Below are 22,450 nucleotides of genomic sequence, written 5' to 3' on the forward strand. Positions count from 1 at the left end.
GTAGAGGTCTTCGACATTTTTCTAGCAACGAGTGCTGCCTGTACCCATCATCAAACGAAGAGTGCCCCTTAAGGCAAGTTTGGCATAGGTATACATGAAAAATCAGGATGATTTTGATCCTTGAATGAGATTTGTACAAGGTATTTAATTGGGACTTTGATCAAGTGCTTGCATGCATGAAATTGGACACAAGCATTGATCACTCTTGGTGCTTCAGGAAGAACCACAGTGCCCTCGAGCAACAGGTTGAAGATGCCTGGTCAAAGGGTTAAAACAAGAGAAAGCTGCAATATATTTTGAGATCACTCATACTCCAGCAAGGATCCGCTACTTCATGTGAGACCAGCAAAAAACTCAGGTGCCAGTCAAAGTTCTCAGAAAAGTCAAGTTCCCTTTCTAGAAAGACTGTCTAAAACAGTGATTCCCAATGTGGGCGTTAATGGCCCCTTGGGGTGATGGAAAGTTCTAGGGGGCAGTAGAAGCTACGGGTATAAGATAGGATCCTATAGTTAGATTGTGTTGGGGCGATGCAAGAAAACAAAATTTTGAAGAAGGGGGTGATGGGACAAAAAAAGGTTGGGAAACTACGGTCTAAAACAGTGGTTCTCAACCGGTGCTCTATGTGCACTTCCCAGGGGCTTCATGGCAACTCAAGGAAAATAAAATATATCAGCAAATTTGATAGATAAATAAGAAAAAGAGGTCTGCCATAAAAATTATTTACAAAAAAGGGCTGAGCGAGTCAAAAAAATTGAGAACCGCTGGTCTAAAATAATATTTTTTTCTTTTTTCAAACTTTTTCTACAGACCTAGTGACCTTTCTCAATATTAATAGACACGTTGACATAAAGTATGATAATTTTAGGAGCTCACACAAAGTTTTTAGTTGCTATGGTGACCTGGATATAGAAAATTATCATGCCATAGTCTACTACAAAACATGTAAACATGAACGAAGGAAATTCAACCCACAACTTTTGAGGTTTAAAGACTATCATAATTATAAAGCATGGGGGGGGGGGGAATTATAGAACTTGTATATCGTTCTAGAATAGCATCATTAACCGAATTTTTTTTTTTTTTTATAAATCTATCATATGCAGCTGTCACTTTAGTTTTCAATAATAATACGATTTCATTGATAGCTGCATCATATAAAATACAATCGAGCATTCACAGAACTTCGAACAAACTAGATGAACGTCACATTTTCTATTACGCTGAGATTAGAGCAAAATGATAATAGAATTGACATATTCTCTATACAACTGACATGAATAGAAATAATAATAAATTTTCATTTAGACTTTCAATTTTTATGTTGGCAGGCTACTACAGTCATGCTTAAAATGAGCGATAACCTTATATTTCTTTCTTGAAAACCCTTGTCTCGACAACGCAAGAGTCAAAAATGAATTTTTCAAGAAAACAATTCAAATAAATAAATATATATATATATTTTTTTTTTGCGTTTCTTGGAATAAAAATTCCAAGATAGGCAGGCAGTAGATAGGAGTTTTTGTTTCGATATCACAACCAGTAAAACATTGTTTACCTTCGTAGTCTTAAAAAACAAAACAAACTCTTATCTCACTTTCAGCTTACGTTTCTGATGCCGTGACCTAGTGTTATGCACAGCATCTGAGTCTCGAGCCATCGTTGCACAGTCAGAAGGACTGTTTTTCAACCAGGAATTCCCACTGAGTTTGAGACTTTTGACAGGAGAAGGTGAACCGTCTTCTTCCTGAGATCGTCTCTTATGTGTGATTGACAGTCGCGAATTTTCTAACGATTTCGCCAGCTGTGAACTTTCCTGCACAACTTTGTTTTCACTCTCTTCTACTCCTGCGACGGGCGGCCTCTGTTGCTCCTTCTGACAACTCTCAGTATTCTCCTGAGGTACAATGTTGTCCACGACACTCAGATGCATACGTCCGGTTGCTCCAGTAGAGCTGTGGGGTGACATGACTTTATTCGAATCAGCAATTACCGGACTTGAAGTACTCTCACCAGTTTGGTTGTCTGACTGACAAGGTATAGTCTCCGATGCTTCTGACGATGATGAGCCTGAAGCAAGACTGTTTTCAGAACACGGAATAACTTCTGATTTGTCTGCAAGATCAGAAGAGACAAGATCCTGGCCGGCTTTGATGGGTCGACACCGTGCCAATAGAGCCTCACAATCATCCTCAGCACTCCATGTTGGTACTGTCGCCTCTTTCTTCTCTCCGTTATCATTTGCAACCTGAGGAGTTTTGTCAGATGATGATCGTTTATGTTTCTCTTTATGAGATGGGCTCTTTGAAAACACTCTTCGGGGAGATAGAATAACTGGTTTCGGCAGTCCATCCACTGGGGAATCTGTGGTAGTGATTTTCTTTTCTTTTGGAGATATATCATTTGCAGGTTTCGCAGAGATACTCTCAGAGTTACAGGGCTGCTTTATGAGAATTTTTGCCTCGCTGCAATCAGTTTCAACTGTGCAAAAAATAAATAAAATGAGTTACTTGGAAGAAATCATAAATTTGTTTTAGAGAAATGAACACACATTATCCTAAAGCAGGGAGTGGAGAGTTTTTGGCAGTGTCAAAAACCTGCCAACCCTGGTTATGAATTGTTGAAAATTGCCACTTTATCTGCATTACAATAACCCTTCAGATCATTTAATTCTGATATTAGTGAATGAATATGACTACAGTCGTGACATTAATTTTTTGTCATTTTTTCTCTTAGACGTTTTCATACAATTTTGTATCAGAGTTTCAGCCGATTAACTGAGCAACTGAAATTTGTAGTTGCCATATCGCTGCTCACTTATGGCTGAATGGTTTCGTGAGCATTTTCCAGCTAATTTGAACGTTTCTAAGCACAATTTGTTCAACTGCTCGAAACAACTTCAGACCTGCTAACCTATAAAAGGTAATCTCATTGATACATCCCTGTCCCACCCTATTGGGTATCCAGGTAACTTTCGTAAATCAGACGCAGCAGTCCGGCCTAGTAAGATACTTGGCAGGGCAAAACGGAAATAATTCCAGAATGCGGTCTGATTTGCAGGGGTCAGCACGGATCATGGCCTCAAAATTAGTGAAAATAGTGACCAAAATGTTTGAAAAAGTGACCAAATAGTGACCGAAATGTTTAAAAGTGACCAAATAGTGACCAAAATATTTTTAGAGAGAGAGACCAAATGGACAATGAATTTTTATTACCAAATTGAATGAATTGAAATTGAATTTAGTTTCAACTTTGCATTTCAATAGAACTCATTGAAATTGCTTTTTTTACATAATAGCGTGAAATAATTAAATCAAACTCAAACGCATTCTGCTAACCAGAAAAGTTTTGAATAACTTATCAAATTTATCAACAACTATGTGTGAGAGAATAACTACATTACATCCTTTTTAAGTAGCAGCAGCAATGCCTTCCCCCATGTTGCTTTCCACAACCCATCTTAAAATCAATTTAAGCAGGAAAAACTTCAAAGCGGGAAAAATTTTTCCCTTTCAAAGAAGGGAAAAAAATGAAATAACACAAAATTTGATGAGAGAATTTGTCCCATCTACATTCCAGTGGATTTTTCATTCATATTATGCTATGAATGACAGTATACAAAATGTACTCAAACGTTTTTTAACTAGTACAAATTTGATTTACATACCTAGGTTTGTATAATATGTTCCAACAAATTTTAAGAAATTTACTTAATGATTAAAAACCATAAAATTAAATTTTTAACACTTTAAATTATTAAATTACTTAAATTACCGAATTATAAATTATTTAAATTATTAAATTGAATAAAATATTTAAATTATTAAATTGAATAAAATATTTAAATTATTAAATTGAATAAAATATTTAAATTATTAAATTGAATAAAATATTTAAATTATTAAATTGAATAAAATATTTAAATTATTAAATTGAATAAAATATTTAAATTGAATAAAATATTTAAATTATTAAATTGAATAAAGTATTCAAATTATTAAATTAACTAAATTATTTTAATTATTATATGTTGAGGGAGGGGCAATCCACCCTCCCCCCACAGCGTCAATGGCAGAGCCTACTGATGTATACATAGAAGCAACGTAAGATCTTCGGGTCCCCCCCCCCCCGAAAGGGGGAGGTCCAGGGCATCTCCCGCAAAACCAATATTTATTGATACGTCAAAGATATATATGATGTATATCAATTGACATCGTGCCACACCCCTAAGACCTTAAATTATCTCCACCTATGGCTGGACTGAGAAAAGTGGGCGAGTACTATTTTACAGGCGGGGCACCAAAATAATACTGTCCTTGGGTGAGGGAGAAAATAAACCAGTTTTGAAATTGTTTGCTTTTCGAGAGAAAAATTTGTAAAAATATATATTTTCCTTTTTTTTACACACAACATACACCCCTGCAAAAAAAAAACAAAAACACATTTATTCCTTTACCCAGAAACACAGGGGTGGGAAGTGATAAAGTCCATTTCGGAGCAGCTTTGAAGCAGCAAAATTCAGGATTCGGAGCAGCAAATTCAGGATTTGGAACAGCAAAATATAGGATTTGGAGCAGATATTTATTGGAGCAGGGAAATTAACAAGAATATTTTCGTTAACCCTCATCCCTTTTCAAAATAAAACTGCACTGTCTTTTGTTATCAAAAATCTTTTCATCAGCTTGTTTTTTGTTTTTGGTGTTTCAGGCTTTTGACACCTTGTTTGAAAGAGAGGCTGTCATAAAATTTTTCACACCAGTCTATTTAAGATGATTTTTGCTTACTGAGGGCACTATTTGCTGTCTCGAACAGCAGCACTTCAAATGAGCAAAAAGTTTTCTTTAAGTTTTTTATACTCGGAAAGAAATTGTTGCAAAATGGGGGAGAATTTCGGAAGAATCAACACGACGTTTGGCGATTAAGTACGCATTATTTGGCGAGATTAGCGATCTGACACTCGTTATTCGGCAGTTTCTAAATTAACATTCGTAATTCGGCGAAAACACACTTTTTACTTCCGGAATGGAAATTTTTTTCACGAAACATCTGGATTTGACGCAATGACGATCGACTGCAGTAATTTCTGCTGCTTCCAGTGGCGACTTTTTTTAAACGGCAACTGACTCGCATTTGCACTTTAAAGCTGAAAGACCATTGCAAACTACCTTCAGTTGAACAATCGGGGTTTCACGATGGAAAGGCCGACAGTTTAAATAAGGCGTACAGTGGAATATATATATAAAACACGCTCTTAGAAAGAATCGTTTCACGGTAAGCAGGAGCAAAAAATTTTTGGCGTCCTTTAAGAAATTCTGGACATACGAAGCAAAATTAGCTATTTGGCGCAGAAAAATACGAAAACACTATTGGAGCAGGATGGCGCAAGATGTTAATTTTGGCGCAGTGTTCCTACCCCTGGAAACAGTATAATTTTGGCCTTCCCCCCGTAATTTTTAACAGAAAAAGAGACTCAGCGGCCTTCCCCGGTAAATTTCTCATGAACCTTGTAAGCACCAACGTGGCGACTTTTTTTCGCGCCAAGGAATCGCCGTTTTGCGGTAGGCAATTCAAGATGGCTGACAAAGGGCACATAAAAAATTACAAAAATATATATAATTTATAATATGAATTAACCTAATATGCGGCAATATGCGAAAATCGATAGAAATATATCGGGAAATACGGAAAATTAGGATGAAATGAACAGAAAAATCGAATCAACAACATACGGGGTTTATAAATGCTGCTGTCAGGGCTACCTATTTTAGCGCGAAAACAAGTCGCCACGTTAGCGCTGACTGCTCCCGTAACTTTCAACGAACAAAAATAGTGAATTCGTCCCCATCCGGAACACCCGATTTATCATGGCCGTAATAAAATTGTTTTTTCTGGAGGGGAAACGTAATTTTACTGCCCCTTGACTGTGAAATTCGATAATTTTGCAAAGGAATTTTTATTGCCTTTTCTTAAATATACCATTCCATCAAAAACGCCGTCCAAGGCATTGCCCCCCCCCCCCCCCGCTTTTGGATCTGATCACGGTATGTAGCAATCCGGGTCGCAAGTACGAACGAAAATTTACTATCGCTCGGGGCCGGTATCCACTCTTTTTAACAGAAAATGAGTAAACTCAGCACCTTTCCTCGTTCAACACCCGTGGAACCAGACCCTCCGCCCTCTCCTATTGCGGTCATAACAGACTCGAGACAAAAGTTTTAATAACTTCCGAGGTCTAAAAATAAGATTTTTTTACACATCAAGAATGGCGCGCAAGATGTCGATATTTCTTGGGGGGCAGAGCGTACCGACTGAGCTGAAGAAAAACAATGATCAGAAGTTCGTTTTGAACTCTTTTTCCATAAAAGTTGCAAAAACAAAAAACAAGATCATTTTCGTTCATCAAAAATACGGCCGGCAATCAAAAGAGAGAAACAAATCGAATCCCGACATACATCCATGCGGAAAAAACAGACATCTCACCTATAGAGAAAAAAACCAGTCTATATATCCGTGCTCCCGTGAGGGTACGCCGCCGCCGATTTGCATACAGCGTCGGAACAACCGGTTCCCGCACGTGCATGGAGAGAAAAAAAAAGGAAAACAATCCAACAATATTAAGTCAACAATCAGTATCAAAGCTGCATTAAGAGTTTCAAGCAGCTAAAGCGGCTTTGATCAGTATCGTGAAGATGCTCTAAATTAAGTTACGGCCCGGGCATAAAAAAAATTAATATTAGGCCCTTTAAATTAGGAAAAAAATGTGAAGTAGGGGGCCAAAGGCGCGCTCGGTGTGCCCATCGTTAAATCCGCCTTCAGTTACGGCTCGCATGCACGTTAACTGAGTTTTTATCAGCCTGATGACAAATTTTCATCTGATTTGGAAACCCTTGTGTTAAACTAAATGTTGAATTGCAGGATTCTGTGATGTTTTCATAAATAGTTCTCCTTTCGATCAAATTTGGGGGTGCGGTTTCGTGCTGAGATTTAAATCCAGTTAGAAAAATAGTACGAATTTTATTTGTCGATAGATCGCGATTTTCAATCGGATGATTTTTTTTTTATTGTAAGTAAATTCAAAATACATGCGAGCTTCTTTAACCTTGGCCAGCTACAAGAGTATTCTCCAAAGCGTATTAATAATACGTTTAATACGTATTAATAATACGCGTCTTTAATACGCGCTTTGGTATTCTCCCGCTGCGCGTAAGTTAGTTTCTGCACGGGCTCTCTAATCGTCATTTCAAATAACATTTAAAAAAATTAACAAAAGTAACGATAGAACAAACAACAAATGTAACTTGCTCGATGATCAGAGAAAGGAATTTGGCCCTTAGGACTAAAACTTTTTAAAACAAATAAAAATAAAGGATCAATTTTAAAATAAGATGAAAATGAAAGAACGAGTGGGGAAATAAGAAAGAATGGTAGTATAGGGGTGAAAAAATTCTTTGTTGTAAGTACGCCTTTTATGCTAGTTTTTTTTCCGACCGGCTTTTCCATAAAATGACGATTCTTTAACCAAGGAGCTTACTTTTTCCAAGCGCCTTGAAATCAAGTTATGCTGACGTCACACGGTATGCTCCCGGGAAGATAAGATGCCTTCGATCGTAGTTCAATGAAGGGAGGGAGAAAATTAGCGATATTGAACAGGTAAAGTTCCTCCTTGAAGAAAAGAAAAACACTGACAGCAGAAAAGCGCGCGAGACCGAGGTTTTTTTGTTAAAAAAGTGGAAAAAGTGACCTGGGCCTGAAAATACGTAATAAAAGTGACCAGTTTCTAAAAAAGTGACTTTTAGTGAAAAAAGTGACCCGTGCCGAGCCCTGGATTTGGGGGGCTGCCACCCCTCGTGATGTTTGTCGTGGAGTTTATGCTAAAGATTCCAATCGATAGTAGCCTTCTGCCACCAGGGCTCAGCACTGCATAATGGTAGCATCAAGCTCAAGTCTCACCTACAACAGTAGGGTGAAACTAACCTAACTCACGACAGTCTACAAAAGGTAAAAATCAGGTAACTTCTTACAAAAATCCTGTAATCTACCTGAAAATCAACCAATGTACTAGTGCATGCCAAATTTTTTATATGGCTATAATAAAAACATAAAAAGAGGTAAACATAAGGTGACTATATTATCCATATTTTATGGGACATTTCCGTATTTTTTGTTATCATTTACTGTCCGACTATTCTAAAACATTATCCACTGTTTTTCACAGATGCTTCCTTGAATTTGATATTTATTGGACATTTATGTTATTAATTTATTGTTATGTTAAAGTTTTTTTTTCGTGAAATCATTTTAATTAGCCAAGATTTGATTTATAGAAGCCCCCTCCCCCCCAGCATCAGCAATTTTTAGCAATAAATTAGGAATTTCTCCCATAACTAGACGATGTCCATACTTTCCAATATATAAATCCTGATTTTTACACAATTTCTGCTAGGAAATATGGCAGGCACAGCAATGCCTATTTAATTATCTACCTGTTGTCTGGACATCAATGTGAATGGGCTACCATGTTTGTTTGCGTTCATAGATTTGGGCGGCTTTCACCACAGTTTATTTAAGGTACCGCACCCAGAGTTTAAGTGATATGATGTGAATGGGGGTCACTTCCTGAAGGAAAAAGAAAAATAGCGACAATAGAAAATAGCAAACTCTTTTTTTTTTTAAAGTTTTTATTCTTCCCAAGTTGATAGCAATAATTCAAATCCGGCAATATGAATTCATAAAGCCCTGAAAATGTTGCGAAATCCAGCATTCCCAGGCTAAATCTGGAAAGTTGGCAGGTCTGTGACTTTATACTTAAAGTGCAGAGATTGAATAGGCCCTGACAGTGACTGTCATCTCTTAGTCACTGAGAGAGAGATAAAAGTTGAATAAAATTGCCTCTCACAGCACCCCCCCCCCCAATAACGAACGTGCAGGAGAGAGACAGGAGTTTATCCCGAACCTCCCATAGGAACTAGTAGAAATTAATTCAAAGTATTTAGCTAACCATAACTAACATAAACTTTCCCACTCAGAAATCCATTTCCATTAAGGAAATGGATTTCTGAGTGGGAAAGTTTAAAAAATGGAAGAGTTAAGAAGGTTAAAAATTTACCATTTCTGTGTACACACTCTTTGTTGAAGCCCCCCAGACTAATGTTTCCGAATAGCATGTAAGAGTCATCTTTAGTTTAATTTCTGAAGAAACAAATAAACGCATGTGTTTTTATTTCTACCTTTTCCGATTTTTTTCATGTTCTAGGGAAAAGCTTTCCCATTTTGAACTCGCTATAGTAGAGTATTTTTTGAATCTTTAACATTATCTTTTTGACTATCATGTGCAAATAACTCATTATAGCCAGAATCTTATTATAAATCATATTCATTATATCAGACTTTTACTGTAATTCTGCGACTGATCATCCGTTTAATTCTATAAATTCATAGAAATATTCAGTAATTTCAACATCATCTTACTGTAATGTTACTCAATAGATGGCAAGACAACTAAAAATTTGAAAAGTTCCCGATCAAGCAATGCTCAAAGTTATTAATTACTCTGACATACAATTCTAAATTATCGGGAACTTTATGCTAACGTATAAGATACACACAAGCTATTCAACTAACCTGGAGACTCAGGTTCTCCTTGCTCATCCCTTGGACGTAGTTTTTGCATCACTTTTTGTCGTAAAAGAACTTCGCTCTTTGGAGGTCCTGGCGGGTCCAGAAGTACTGTAACGACGCTGGTGTTGTCTGCACGCATTCGGAGCTGACACCACTGTCGCAGAGCTTGGTCTACCAACAGCTTCGATGGATTCTTTGATGTTGTACACTGTAATTTAGGATGAGGTGAAAAATTTTCAAATGCTAAAAATACTGGGGTACTGGTATGTTATCAAAACAATCATTGCTACACTTTTTTAAATGGTGTGATTTAGAGTACTTTTGATGGTAGTTTGGATAGTTCTTTCATTGCCAATTGGTGTTCCTAAAGGAAACAGACCACAGTATTGAATGAATGAATGAGAGAGATCGAACTCTACCACTGGACTTATCCACTTATGCTGAGATCTCTGCCTTCGAGGCATAGCCTGGAATAAAGTGTGTGTACCTAACAGTCTGAGTGTGTACCTAGCCTTGTGCCTGATTTATGTAACAGACCAGTACTAAAATATGTTCTTACTTCACATCAGAGCCAATACATACATTCAATATTTATATGTATAATTCTAAATGAGAAAATATAAATTTATTAAGAATATTAGGGTCTACACAATTATTATAGCAGTTACATAGTTCTAATTTTCTAACATGCAGACCAGGAATTCTTAACCTTTTTTAGACATGACCCAAAATCAAAAACAAGATCAGCTTCACACACACAATCCATGTGGGTCTTTTAGTTTTTTTAAAATGGTAGTAGACTGTAGGTGGATTTGTATGACTTATCAAGGAAGCTTGACCATCGTGAGATAGGTTAGTTTACCCTACTGTTGTAGGGTGAGACTTAAGCTTGGCACTGCTGTCATGCAGTGCTGAGCCCTGGTGGCAGAAGGCTATCAATTTGTATCTTTAGCATAAATTCCATGACGGACATTAAGAGGGGTGGCACCCTCACCTCGAAACAGACCTCATTAGCACTCGACTCAGATTTCTTTCCATTTCACCCTGCCAAGTATCCATAGGCGGAGATAGACTTGGAAGTGTTGGGGGGAGGGGGCACGGTCATTATTGCTGCGGGGGGCAAGATGATGTCAATTCATCTATACATATATACATTAGATCAGTCGACTTCACCTCTGATGTTTGATGCTGGGGGGGGGGGGGAGATCTCCGCCCATGCAAGTATCTTACTGGGCAGGACTGCAGCATCTGATTTATAGAAGTTACCAGCATACTCCTTCGGGGTGGGACAGGGGTGTGTCAACAATTGCATTACTTATTTATTTATACAATATTGTTGGCCCTGGGACCTATACAAGAAAGCAATATATACCTAACATACCTAAATCAAGGAAGCTCCAGCGAATCAAGTTTAGATCATGACCCATAGCTGTAAGTATATGACCCATCTTGATAGACCCAGTGCATCAAGTTTGGGTTGGGACCAATAGCTTGAGAATACCTGGCTGTAGGTGGGTTTGTATGACCCATCTCAAAAGCCTCTGCAACTCATCTGTTAAGAACCCCCTGCTATTGAGTTTTAAAGATCTAGCGTTAAAAAACACATAGGCCCAGTCTGACATGATCTGAAAATTTTATTAAATCTCAGAATTTGTTGAAAATTTGGGCTATCTCAACAATGATATAATGATTTTTACAATTGGAGTGAATAAAAATGTTTTTTATCGAATTCGTTAAATGGGGAGTTCAACTGTATGTAAACATGTTACCGATAGCATACAAATGACAACCAAGTATAAATCATTCCATCCAACTCATTTAAATAAATATGGATCTCTTACCAGTTCTTATTTAATTTTGTTCCCACTGCACAAACAAGTTTTTAAAAAATCCCATTGTTCAAAATTACTTAAAATGTGTTTCAATGTGTTTAAAAAAAAAACAATCAAAGTTTTTTTTTTTTTTTAAATCTCGGACTCTTCTTAATTCTGCACTTGAAATCAAGATACTAATTTTTTTAATTTTCTTTGGCAGATAGATTCTATTTATTGCTTACCCATCCACCAGATTTTCTTCCTTCTAATATAATCTGTTCGTTTTCTTCTTCTGCGTGTTCAACAACGGTAACAGCTGTGACTACGTTCACAACGTTCCAAAGCCCATCAGAGGCCAAAATAATGCATCTATCTCTTCGAGGATCCAATGTCAATACAGACACATCTGGCTCTGGACTAACAACAAATTCTCTACGGAGATAATTGTAGCTCCAAAGATCACCTGCGCCAGAGAAAGAAAAATAAAATAAATCTCAGATTCATAAATTGAACTGGCAAAATTAATTAATACTCAAATTGCTTTTCAAAGCATTTCAATCCAAAATGGGAGTTTATGATGCAGGGATTTCTGATTGCCATCTATTAATTGGTTTCATAAAAAAACATTTACCAAATTATAATGGTAATAATTTAATATATAAGAAAAAATCTTGTATCTGCTATGAACTATTTGATAATTTCATTAGAAGTGTGAACTTTATACGTGTCTTTGATGAAGCTCATACTGATAATACCTATACACACTTTTTGAACATCAATTTAAATTCTAATTTATTTACAAAAAAATGAAACAAGACAATGATTGGATTACAAACGACTTGATCAAAATGATAAATATGGAAGAAAAATTTTATATTAAGCACCGCAAAAAACCATTTAGACTTGACGATAAAATTGAATATAAACAATATATGAGGTTAATTTAAAAAATAATGAAGAAAAGTAAAGATGACTATTTTAAAGAGAAAATTCACTATCTTAGGATCGAATAAAAGAAAAACAATGGAAATTCATAAACTAATAAAAAATATCACTTTACCAAATTATGATAATCCACACAGACTAGCTAACTCTTTTAATACCAATTTTATTGATCGGGTGAAAAATGATGATATAAACAATCAAGAGAGCAATCACTCATATTGAAAACTCTTATATTAATTCATTTGTTCAAGAAATTGATTTCACAAAACTTTTGAGATAATTTAACTAAATCAATAATAGAAACCCTGTGGGAAGTGATGGCTTAACACCCAGAATGCTCAAAATTATCTATCACCACCACCCATCAGTTATATATAATTCATCTGATCAACAAATCTCTAAGTACCGGAATTTTTTTTACTGAATTCAAAAAATCTATTGTCACACCCATATACAAAATGGGTAACGAAGAGGATTTGAACAACTACAGACATATTTCAATATTATCTGTTATGTCTAAAATTCTAAATTAATAGAAAAATAGGTTAAACAACAACTTAATTTTTATTCAAAAGCTATTAATTATTACTCGCATTGTCAATTTGGTTTTAGAGAAAAAATTAACACTGAAATGGCTACGACTAAATTTATGGATTACACAACAAATCATATAAATAATCATAAAAAAGTAGCAGCTGTGCTTATTGATACTGCAAGGATTGTAGTATCCCAATTGATTCAGTCAATTGGAATATTTTATTAGAAAAAATTAAAGGTATTGGAATAAGAGGCCTTCCCTTTGACTGGTTTAGATCTTTTATAACAAATAAGAAACAGTGGGTAAGAATTAATAACAGTGTAAGTGATTGTAAAATAATAAATACAGGTGTACCCAAGGGATCGGTTTTGGGACCAATACTTTTCTCAATTTATACACATGAAATACATAATGTTAATATTTCTGGTCATTTGGTGTCATTCCCAGATGATACTGTCTCAATTTGTACTGCTGACACAATTGAAGATTTGATAAAGAATTTAAAAAATGACATTTACACTATAAATAAAAGAATTGAGAACATTTTGCTACAGCTTAATGCAAGTAAAACCAAATGGATTCATTTTAATGTAATGAATACACAGACAACTAAAATTAAATTAATTAAATAACTAACTAATTAATTAAATAACTAACTAATTAATTAAATAACTAATTATTAATAACTATTTCACGAATGTGATGATTTTCATCCTGATACAATTTGTAATTGTGCTTATATAGAAAGAGTAATAAATTATAAATATCTTGGATTAGTTATTTCGTCCATCTTGAAATGGAAAGATCATACCACTTTAATTGTCAATATACTAAGAGCAATTATGGGTTTCATGTTTAAACTAAAATATCTATTATTTCATACAACAGTTTGAGAGATGTGTTCTATGCATGGGTATTCCCACTTATATTATATGGATTAACTGTCTGGGGAGGAACATACAAAAATTCTTCTTGCAATGTGATGTATCACTAATTCATTTTAACGTACGTCAACTTTATTTATATAAATTATTGCAGTTTCATGTTTAAAAATCCTGTTGGTATCCCAACAGAGCAATTACACAAAGAAGTACTATGCGAACAGAAAATCTATATCATATACCATTACCAAGAAAAACAACTTATAAAATTTTTTTATGCTTTCTTGCTCCAAGATTATGCAATGAGTTTAATGGTAGTAATAGACAACAGCTTTCACTTATTATGTTTAAAAGAGCTATAATAAATTGTATATTTGAAATAACGAATATTGAACAGTTCATTTTATTTGATAATTAACTAATCATTGTAATTTGAGAGAGAGGGGTAACATTTAAACATTCAAGTAATATTCTGAAAAAAAAAAAAGTTAATTTTGATATTGAATATTATTGTGTAATATTATTGACTATCGTTGTTTTTTGTACACTTTCAAGGTTGCTGAGGAGATTGTCTCATTCGTGTTACTGTTTATGACCCATGGAAGGATTATATCTCTTTGGGTCAAATAGTGTTTGTTTTCTAGTTTTTTCTTTGTCTTTCTGTCTTATATGTTTTTGATTTTGTCTTGTCTACTTAAAGCTTACAGCAACCCACATTTCTATTATCATAAAAAACTTGTCAGCGGATGCATAATTACCCAAAGATCGTGCCACTGCAAGGAAAGGAATCTGATCAAATGGGGTACTTCTTCGAATGGGCCCTTTATGCCCGATTCTAGGCCTGTTCCACACTACTCGTTCTACGCCGGCTTTGTTCATTACCAGTCCTCCAACGCTGTAAATTCGTTTTTTTTCTTTTGGTGATTCTGGCTTATGGTCCTTAGTAAGAGGAAGTGGTGACCAGCCACCAGAGCCTACACAGGGAAAAAATGGACATTACTGCTGATCAATCAATACGATTAACATGTGAACACCAATATTCACTATTTTTATGACTATTTATGAAATATAAAATAAAACTTCAATTGCACTTATACTTTTATTTCATTTGAGTGTGACATTATAGATCTCATAGAAGTTATGAATGAAAGTAAAATTTCTTCTCCAATTTTGAGTCACTCATACACAACAGAGATTCAGTACTCTTCCATTATAACGCTACCATATGGCACCTTTTTGTCTTGATAATTTTTTTTTTAATTTATGCCCCCTGTTTAGTGTTGAATATTTTCTTTAGTGCAATGTCCATAATTTTTTTAAACATGGCAAGTGGAAAAAAAACAAGCCAAAATATGCCAATTTGGTTTTGAAAATGTCTGGTATGGTTACAACAGAAGAGTACCACTTATCAATTAACTTTTTGACAGATTTACGGCTTCACCGACTGCAGGCTTTTCAAATTATGCTGCCCTTCTCATGTTGTAATTTAATATTCTTGTGACCAACAATATCTACTATTACTTAACCATACATGCAAGTAGTACACGTTCTTTTACAGAATTTCTAACGAATTCGTAACATGCAGGAATATGTGTATCAAGCATGGACCAACATATGTATATATATGTTGTCATAGTTGTGATTCTTTTCTGTGCTTTGATAGTGTGCTGCCCTTTTAACTATATTTTGAACCAAAGATGCAAATGCTTAAATTCTTATGTTATGTAAAAAAATCCATAACAAATACTCAAATTTGCCACCTGGGCTAAATTGGGAAAAAAATCTAAGCACCAACAGTGACCCTTCCACGTCGTGAGGTATGTTATTATAGGTTTACACACCATTTTTCTGTTCTCCTTGTACAGTAACTTTATAAATATCTGGATACACCCATCCTTTGGGAACACTGTTATCTTTCTCCAAGATGGGAAGTGGGGGGGGGGGGGGTGTGTCTGGTCCTTCAATATCCTTGTACTACTAAACCAGCCACGCACCTCATCCATATTTTTCTACAGAACCTCTAATGAATTGGTACATGTTGGAATGTGCGTGTACATGTAGTGAAACCTGACGTGAAGTTTGTTTCTGTGCAATGTGTAGTGCTGCCATCTGCCACCATTTTTTTCAACTATCAGTGAATATCCTTGTACTGTAATTTAGTGATCATGCACGAAAAAATTATATGTGCCAATACTTATCTTTAAGTTGCCATGGAAACTATGATTTATCAAATCCTGGCTTAGCCACCACCCCCGTACATATGTGTCATAGTTGGAACTCTATACAAGACCTTCTTTGATTAATCAACTTTCTATCATTGAAGAAAATATTCTATTTTTGTTAAAAATATGCAAAAATCAAGTTACCTTGCTCTTGATAACCAAGAACAATCTTTGAGTCGCCAACATGACCAATATACAGCTTGCCTCGTCTGACAAAAGCCACACTAGAAGTTGTCCCAGAAGTACTTGGCAAGCCAGACACTGTTTTAGGCCATTTCCCTTGAGAGCAAACATACTCAAGATTAAAAAACCACTAAAGCAAGCAATACACCCCATTGAAATATCTTTCCAAAATTTTTATCTTGAATTATTATTGGATGCAATATATAACTTATGAGCATGTATCAAATATGGTGTATCTTATATGACTGGCCTGGATTACACTATAAAATTTTGATAAAAGATCTTTTATAAAACTGGAAAAATTCAACCAATAAACACATCGGTTATATTTGAGCAAATGCAACAGGTTATCTTATTAGTTGAATTTTTTGAGTTTATCAAAGAGCTTTTATACTTTTAGTGTAATCCCAGCCTATGTCACTTTCTGCTATTCATACACAAGTTTTGTCAACTGGCAAAGATGAATTCAGGAAAGAAAATTCAACTACCTCCACTGGGAATACAACCACTGTCCCCTCACAACCTGTGCCTAGTGTGCTAGACCACTGCCCCACAGAAGCAACAAACATCTTTCCTTAGAGCATTTCCCTGTGGAGGAAGTTGAACTTTCTTCCTGAATTTATCTTCACATAAGCACCAGTTGTTTAAATCTTTGCATGAATAACGGACAGTGACATGATCTTCATATGAGTCGCAACTACATAAGGGACGGATATTCGGCTGCTATTCTGTATCTGACCCTTTGGCCAAATATTCTGTTTGGCCAAATGCCTGTAATATCTAAGCATAACAAACTAATTTTAAAAAATTATATCAAGCTGAATTTTTTCCATAAATTAAAATTTTACTGACAAGATCTTATTGTGTGGTGTATATTCCTTTCTGTGAAAGAGGTTATGGCAGGGTGAATTTCCAGGATAACGGAAACTCGAAACTGAAAATTTAATCTAACAGCAATAAAGTGGAAGTGAGCCTGAATTGCACAAGTTCACTAACTGAAGACTGTATCTAGACAATATACGCATTGAGCTTCTGAATGGGACAAAGAACACCTAAAGGGGAAAAATAAATAAGTAGTAAATTTAAAATAGTAATAAGTAGTAAACAAGTGTTGGAAAAAAAATTGATTCGCAAGTAATGCAAAAATACAATGTATTATTGTTAAATTTCATTGTCGAAACCATGGCAACAAAAAATCTTTCAATTAGGCCGACCATTTTTTAATATCTATTTAATTGCATAATTAAAATTCAATTATATATATATCAATCATTTGAAAAATTACCATTAGTTTTATTCTCAATTAAAAACAAAAAATTCATTTATAATTGTGATGAACATTAAAAAAAATTTATATTCTACCAAATCCCTATTCGTCCTGTCCCTAGTAACAATCTGGTAGCAAATGTTCACATATGTGAGCCATTAGCTGGGTTAGGTCAGATAGCATGTAGCCTCATTTAGCCTATATAGTCAAACCTCGTTAATATGCCACTCTTAGGGGACCAAAAATATGACCTCAACAACAAATTTTAGTTAACCAACGAGTTCAGTGATGAAAATTGATTACTTGGGTTTTTCTTAATCAATTAATATTTATTTGCTAAATAATTACGCATTTGAGTAACATAAAATATTGCCTTGTTTCGATATTTAAAAATTAAGAATTTTTTCCACACGCTATCCAACCAAAGTATCATCGTCTTTCATTGGCAGTTCTTTTGGAGCATCACAGAAATGAAAATAAAATAGTCTTTATCAGTTCAAAAAAAAAATTTTGAACTTGTTTTATTTAAAAAAACCAAAGACAGTTTTTCCCCTGTATAAATTTTTTTTAGTAGGTTGATTTTTCATATTCCTCCACTATAACTCTACTTTGTCTTTAGAGGTGAAAATTTTTTTTTTTTTATATTCTCAAAATATAATTTTGAGAACCTTTAGGGTGAACACAAGAGTCACAGATGCGTGATAATCGTTCAACTAAGATTTGTTTGAAATGTCAAAAAGTCGACAAAAATATTGATGTAGCTTCAACTGAACATTTTTTCTTCTCTCTCCAAAAAAATGGCAAATTTCTGTCATGAACACACTTTTTGAGCAAAAGCCGACCAAGAACTACAACTCGCCAAGAAAAGATCTAGCTGAACCATTCTCAAATAAGAAACAGCCCAATGTTGGAAGAATCTGTCAACAAACCTGCAGTGAAAAGATGGATGGGAGAGGCTTTGGCTTGAAATGCTAGTTAGATCTTTCACGTGATAAGAGTGAAAGTTGAACTAATCGTGTATATTATACAAAGAGTTTTCAGTTTGAATGGCAATTTTCGGAGTGCTTTCACAAAAATGACTTCTTAAGCGGAGTGGGTTACACGTTATCAGGAGTTTCATTACACTAGAACCTATAGAGGGCAATTGTGATTTCCCATAATCACATCATACTATTATTTCCAGTGTCTATTATCAGCAAACCCTATTAAATATCAATTTTAATATTAAACCAATCAGAATAGGCTTTACACAGCATGTACAATGTGCCTATTGCAATACTAACTCTGTGACAAAAACATATTACAATGTACCACAGTCTTTTATTCGATCTTTTTTGACTGAAGCGATAAGAAAATTTGCATGTTTGAAAGATTTGATCAACCTGAAATCCTCAAACCTTCTAAAGATTCTGTATATTTACATTACAAAACTTTATACATCTGATCTTGCAAACACTTTTCTGACAAAATGTAACAATTTTCATCCTTGGTTCATGTTTTTGATAATAATAGCCACAAATAAATAGCACTAGAGGTTCAGAAAAGATATTTCTCAAGACACTAGATAGCATTGAATTATCATTGGCATCACCAATATCGAGCTGTTCTAGAGAAATATCATTCTTATTAAAATGAATAATCATCGCTTCGAAGTTTTTTACAAGGGAAAAATTGTGATCTTTAGCTTTATCGTGTATTGAAGCAGATATCTCAAAAATTATATTTTAATGACATTATCAATGATTTTGCTCATAATAGTGTGAAAAAACATTTATTGGGAGATATTTCATGGAGAATTTTGCAGTACATTTCCCATTTAAAATAGTGCACATCTTTTCTTTGATGTTTTTACAAACAACATGCACTATATTTGTTTTTGTACTGAGGGAGGGGGGGCTCCAATACCTCTTTTGCCCAGGTCCCCACAGAGTCTAAGTTGGGCCGTGATGGAAATGTACAGGTAAGAGTAGCATGACCCCTTAAAATGTGTTGCATACCTAATGGTGCTTATGAGGCTTGAGTGAAACCCCTCCCCCTTTTATATGTATTATACCACAAGAAAAATTCTTCGATTTTTTTGAAACTTGAAGTCATTTGTTACACTATTACTGATCACTTTTCAAGTTCCTCTGAATGGTCTGTATGCCTTTGAATGCCATGTCTCCCCAGGGGTGCACGCATTACAGGGTTGGGAACAACTGCTTTAAATCAAAACAAAACTTGACTGGACATGTAAAAGAGCTTAAAAGTTCCATCAACTTCCCATAGTAAATACAACGATCGCGAAGAAAACAAACACAAATTGACCGAACAAAACAAAACTTCAGTTCACGATGGCGATTAAAACACAAAACATTTCAGCTGTAATGAGACAAAACAATTAATTAACGCCTCAATTTGGGAAGCACGTGTAGTACAGCTGTCGGTGGGATTTCATAAAAACGCGCATGCGCGGCGATGCTCAGGACGGCCTAATAACCCCCTAAAATGTCATAAACAAACATGGCGGCGCTAGGGCATTCGACGAGGGGATTCAAAAATTTCCAACAAAAAAAAAACCAAACAAACTAAGAAATGGCACGATCAGCGATCGGCTACACCGATCGGATAAATTTCCGACACATGGATCGGCGATCGATGTCTCGATAAGAGCCAATGAAAGGAAGAAAAAGGATTTCTCTTCTCAGGCACTTACCTACTTCTTTCCACATTGCCAGATGAGTAGTGATAAAACCGTCGCGGATCGCTTTCAGGACCAGCTCGTCATTATCGCTCCAGAAGTTCTTTTGGCTCACGATCGAGTCCATGAGGTGCTCTTTCGCGAACAGGGCGGCTTCCCTGCCTCCGTGTCCATCGAATATGCCGAAAAACGCGTACTCGAGATCCTTACCATCACGGGTCTGTTGGTAGGCCACGACGAACGCATCCTCCATGTATTTACGACCGCCTTGGTTGCAATGACCTGTCACTCGTAAATTGACACCGATCGTCGGAGCCATCGTTGACTCAAACAAAAAGAAAACAAACACACACACTCGAATTGATGGCGGTAATAATTGAAATATCGGTTGGAAATAAACACACACTCTCACTCACTGCACACCCCCTACGTAATCGCTTCGTCTGTCCGACTGATGACGTAAGCACGAACGCGCCATATTCGAATTTGATTGGATGATCGGATCTAAATACAGACGGGCGCTGTTTGGCGAACTGGCGTTCGTTTCGTCGCCAATATATTTTCCGTTACTTTTTCTCTCATCATTTCCATTTTCTCTTTTGATCTTTTTTTAGTTTCGTCAAAGATTTTATTTTTATTAATTCATCAAGGCCGTCTTAAGAGCATCGGGACCCCCCGACCAGACCGATTTTTCTGAGGCCCTACCTGGCAAACTCCCGAGAATTTCCACTAGTTATAATTTTTGTGAGACCCTTCTCTTGAGGCCCCTTCCTGGTAGGCCCATGCGTTAAGATGGCACTGTCACCAGGTCATTGTTCCCTGCAAGCAAGGGTTGGGCTGGCAGGGATCCAGCCCGGGGGCCCAAGACAGTGACGTAGCCAGGTTTTTGTCACGTGGGGAGCGAAATTGTAAAAAAGCCCCCCCCCCCTTTTCTGTTTCTGATCTGGTCGCAAATTTAAGATTATGTAGTTGTTGAAAGTAAGTAGTCGAATCCCGTTTTAGCGAATATCGTTATAGCGAAAATCTCGTTTTAACGAACACTTTTCTAATCCTTAAATAAGTTTACATACGAACAACGCTAGGTAACATGAAATTCCTTCATAACGAAATTTCGTTTTAACGAAGTGATACCTCCTGGCTCTTGGGGTTCGTTCTAACGGGATTCGACTGCACTTTAATTTCCATTTAAAAAATTCGATTTTCCATTTGTTTATTTTTCTGATTAATTAAATTAATTAATTTTTATTGATTTAATTAATTTACATTTTTTAATCAATTTTAATAATATTTTAGCATATGCAGTCGAATCCCGTTATAACGAACTCCAACAGATCGGAGAAGTCACTTCGTTATAAAGGATTTCCAGGTTTTCACATTGTTCCTATGTAAACGTATCTGGGGGATTAGAAAAGTAATCATTAAAACGAGATTTTCGCTATAACGGTATTCGTTAAAACGGGATTCGACTGTACTGTATGCGGGATCCGGAAATTTTGCCCCGGTACCCCCCCCCCCGTCAGCAAAAGTAAGACTTCCTCCGTCAGCACTGCCCCCCCCCTAACGCCATATTGGTCGGGGCAGAAACGTATGCGGGAGGCATATAGGGGGCTCGTGCGCCTCCCCCAGACAAAAAAAAATTTTTTTTTTTAATGTAAAAAAATTAAAATTTGGAAAGAAAATGCCTTTAAATGCTATTTGAAGGGTAAGAACTCAAAATTTCTCTCCAAGAAATTCATTGCGACCCACCCTTCTAGCCATATATGGTAAACCCTTGACCCGCGGACCAAATGTGGCCCTGAAGGTTATCTGATGTGGCTTGCCCCCTCAAATAATGGGGGGATGAGTTTGTTCTTCTATTTGTTTTTGAAAACTTCTGTAATCGACCGCTAGACTCAGATTCTTTCAAGTCATTGACTTGCTGGATTAAATGAGAGCGTACTTTGCGCAGCTCCCTTATCTCCTTGCTCTGCTCATCATGAGCTTTTGCCACCTTCTTAAATTCCAACAGTATTTCATCTGCATCTGACATGTCTTCAGTTTCGTCGGGTGAACTGTTGTTCCGACTTAGCCAAACCTCCCCCGTTTGCCGACCTTAAGGTCGCCCTGCGCGAACCCGCGGTGGGGGCAAGCTTCCCTAATTGTTATCAGAATTTTTATTATTTTCCTTCGATTCAAGTTTCAATTTTCTTAGTTAAATTTTCTTTCAAATTCACTTTATTTCATAGCAATTTCATAACTATTTCTGATAACGTTTGGCTCGCGCCTGATAATATGGTAGAATGAATCTGTCCCGTATTTTACGGGA

At 35.9% G+C, this 22,450-nt stretch overlaps 1 protein-coding gene across 1 annotated transcript; it reads right to left on the reverse strand.

Annotated features, from left to right (window-relative positions):
- Positions 1 to 1,084: 1,084 nt before the first annotated feature.
- LOC149077183 (uncharacterized) lies at positions 1,085 to 20,598 on the reverse strand. The gene is made up of 6 exons (XM_089244924.1): positions 20,161 to 20,598; positions 16,160 to 16,294; positions 14,552 to 14,767; positions 11,672 to 11,892; positions 9,619 to 9,823; positions 1,085 to 2,478 (listed from the first exon to the last, which is right to left on the reverse strand). Exons 1-6 carry the CDS (start codon positions 20,462 to 20,464, stop codon positions 1,586 to 1,588), a joined length of 1,974 nt encoding a protein of 657 aa, XP_089101050.1. The 5' UTR covers positions 20,465 to 20,598; the 3' UTR covers positions 1,085 to 1,585.
- Positions 20,599 to 22,450: the final 1,852 nt, after the last annotated feature.

Source organism: Pholcus phalangioides, unplaced genomic scaffold (assembly GCF_987345545.1).
Source record: "Pholcus phalangioides strain wild (caught in Gottingen) unplaced genomic scaffold, Ppha-v1.0 ptg000015l_1, whole genome shotgun sequence".
In the NCBI taxonomy this organism is placed as follows: domain Eukaryota; kingdom Metazoa; phylum Arthropoda; class Arachnida; order Araneae; family Pholcidae; genus Pholcus; species Pholcus phalangioides.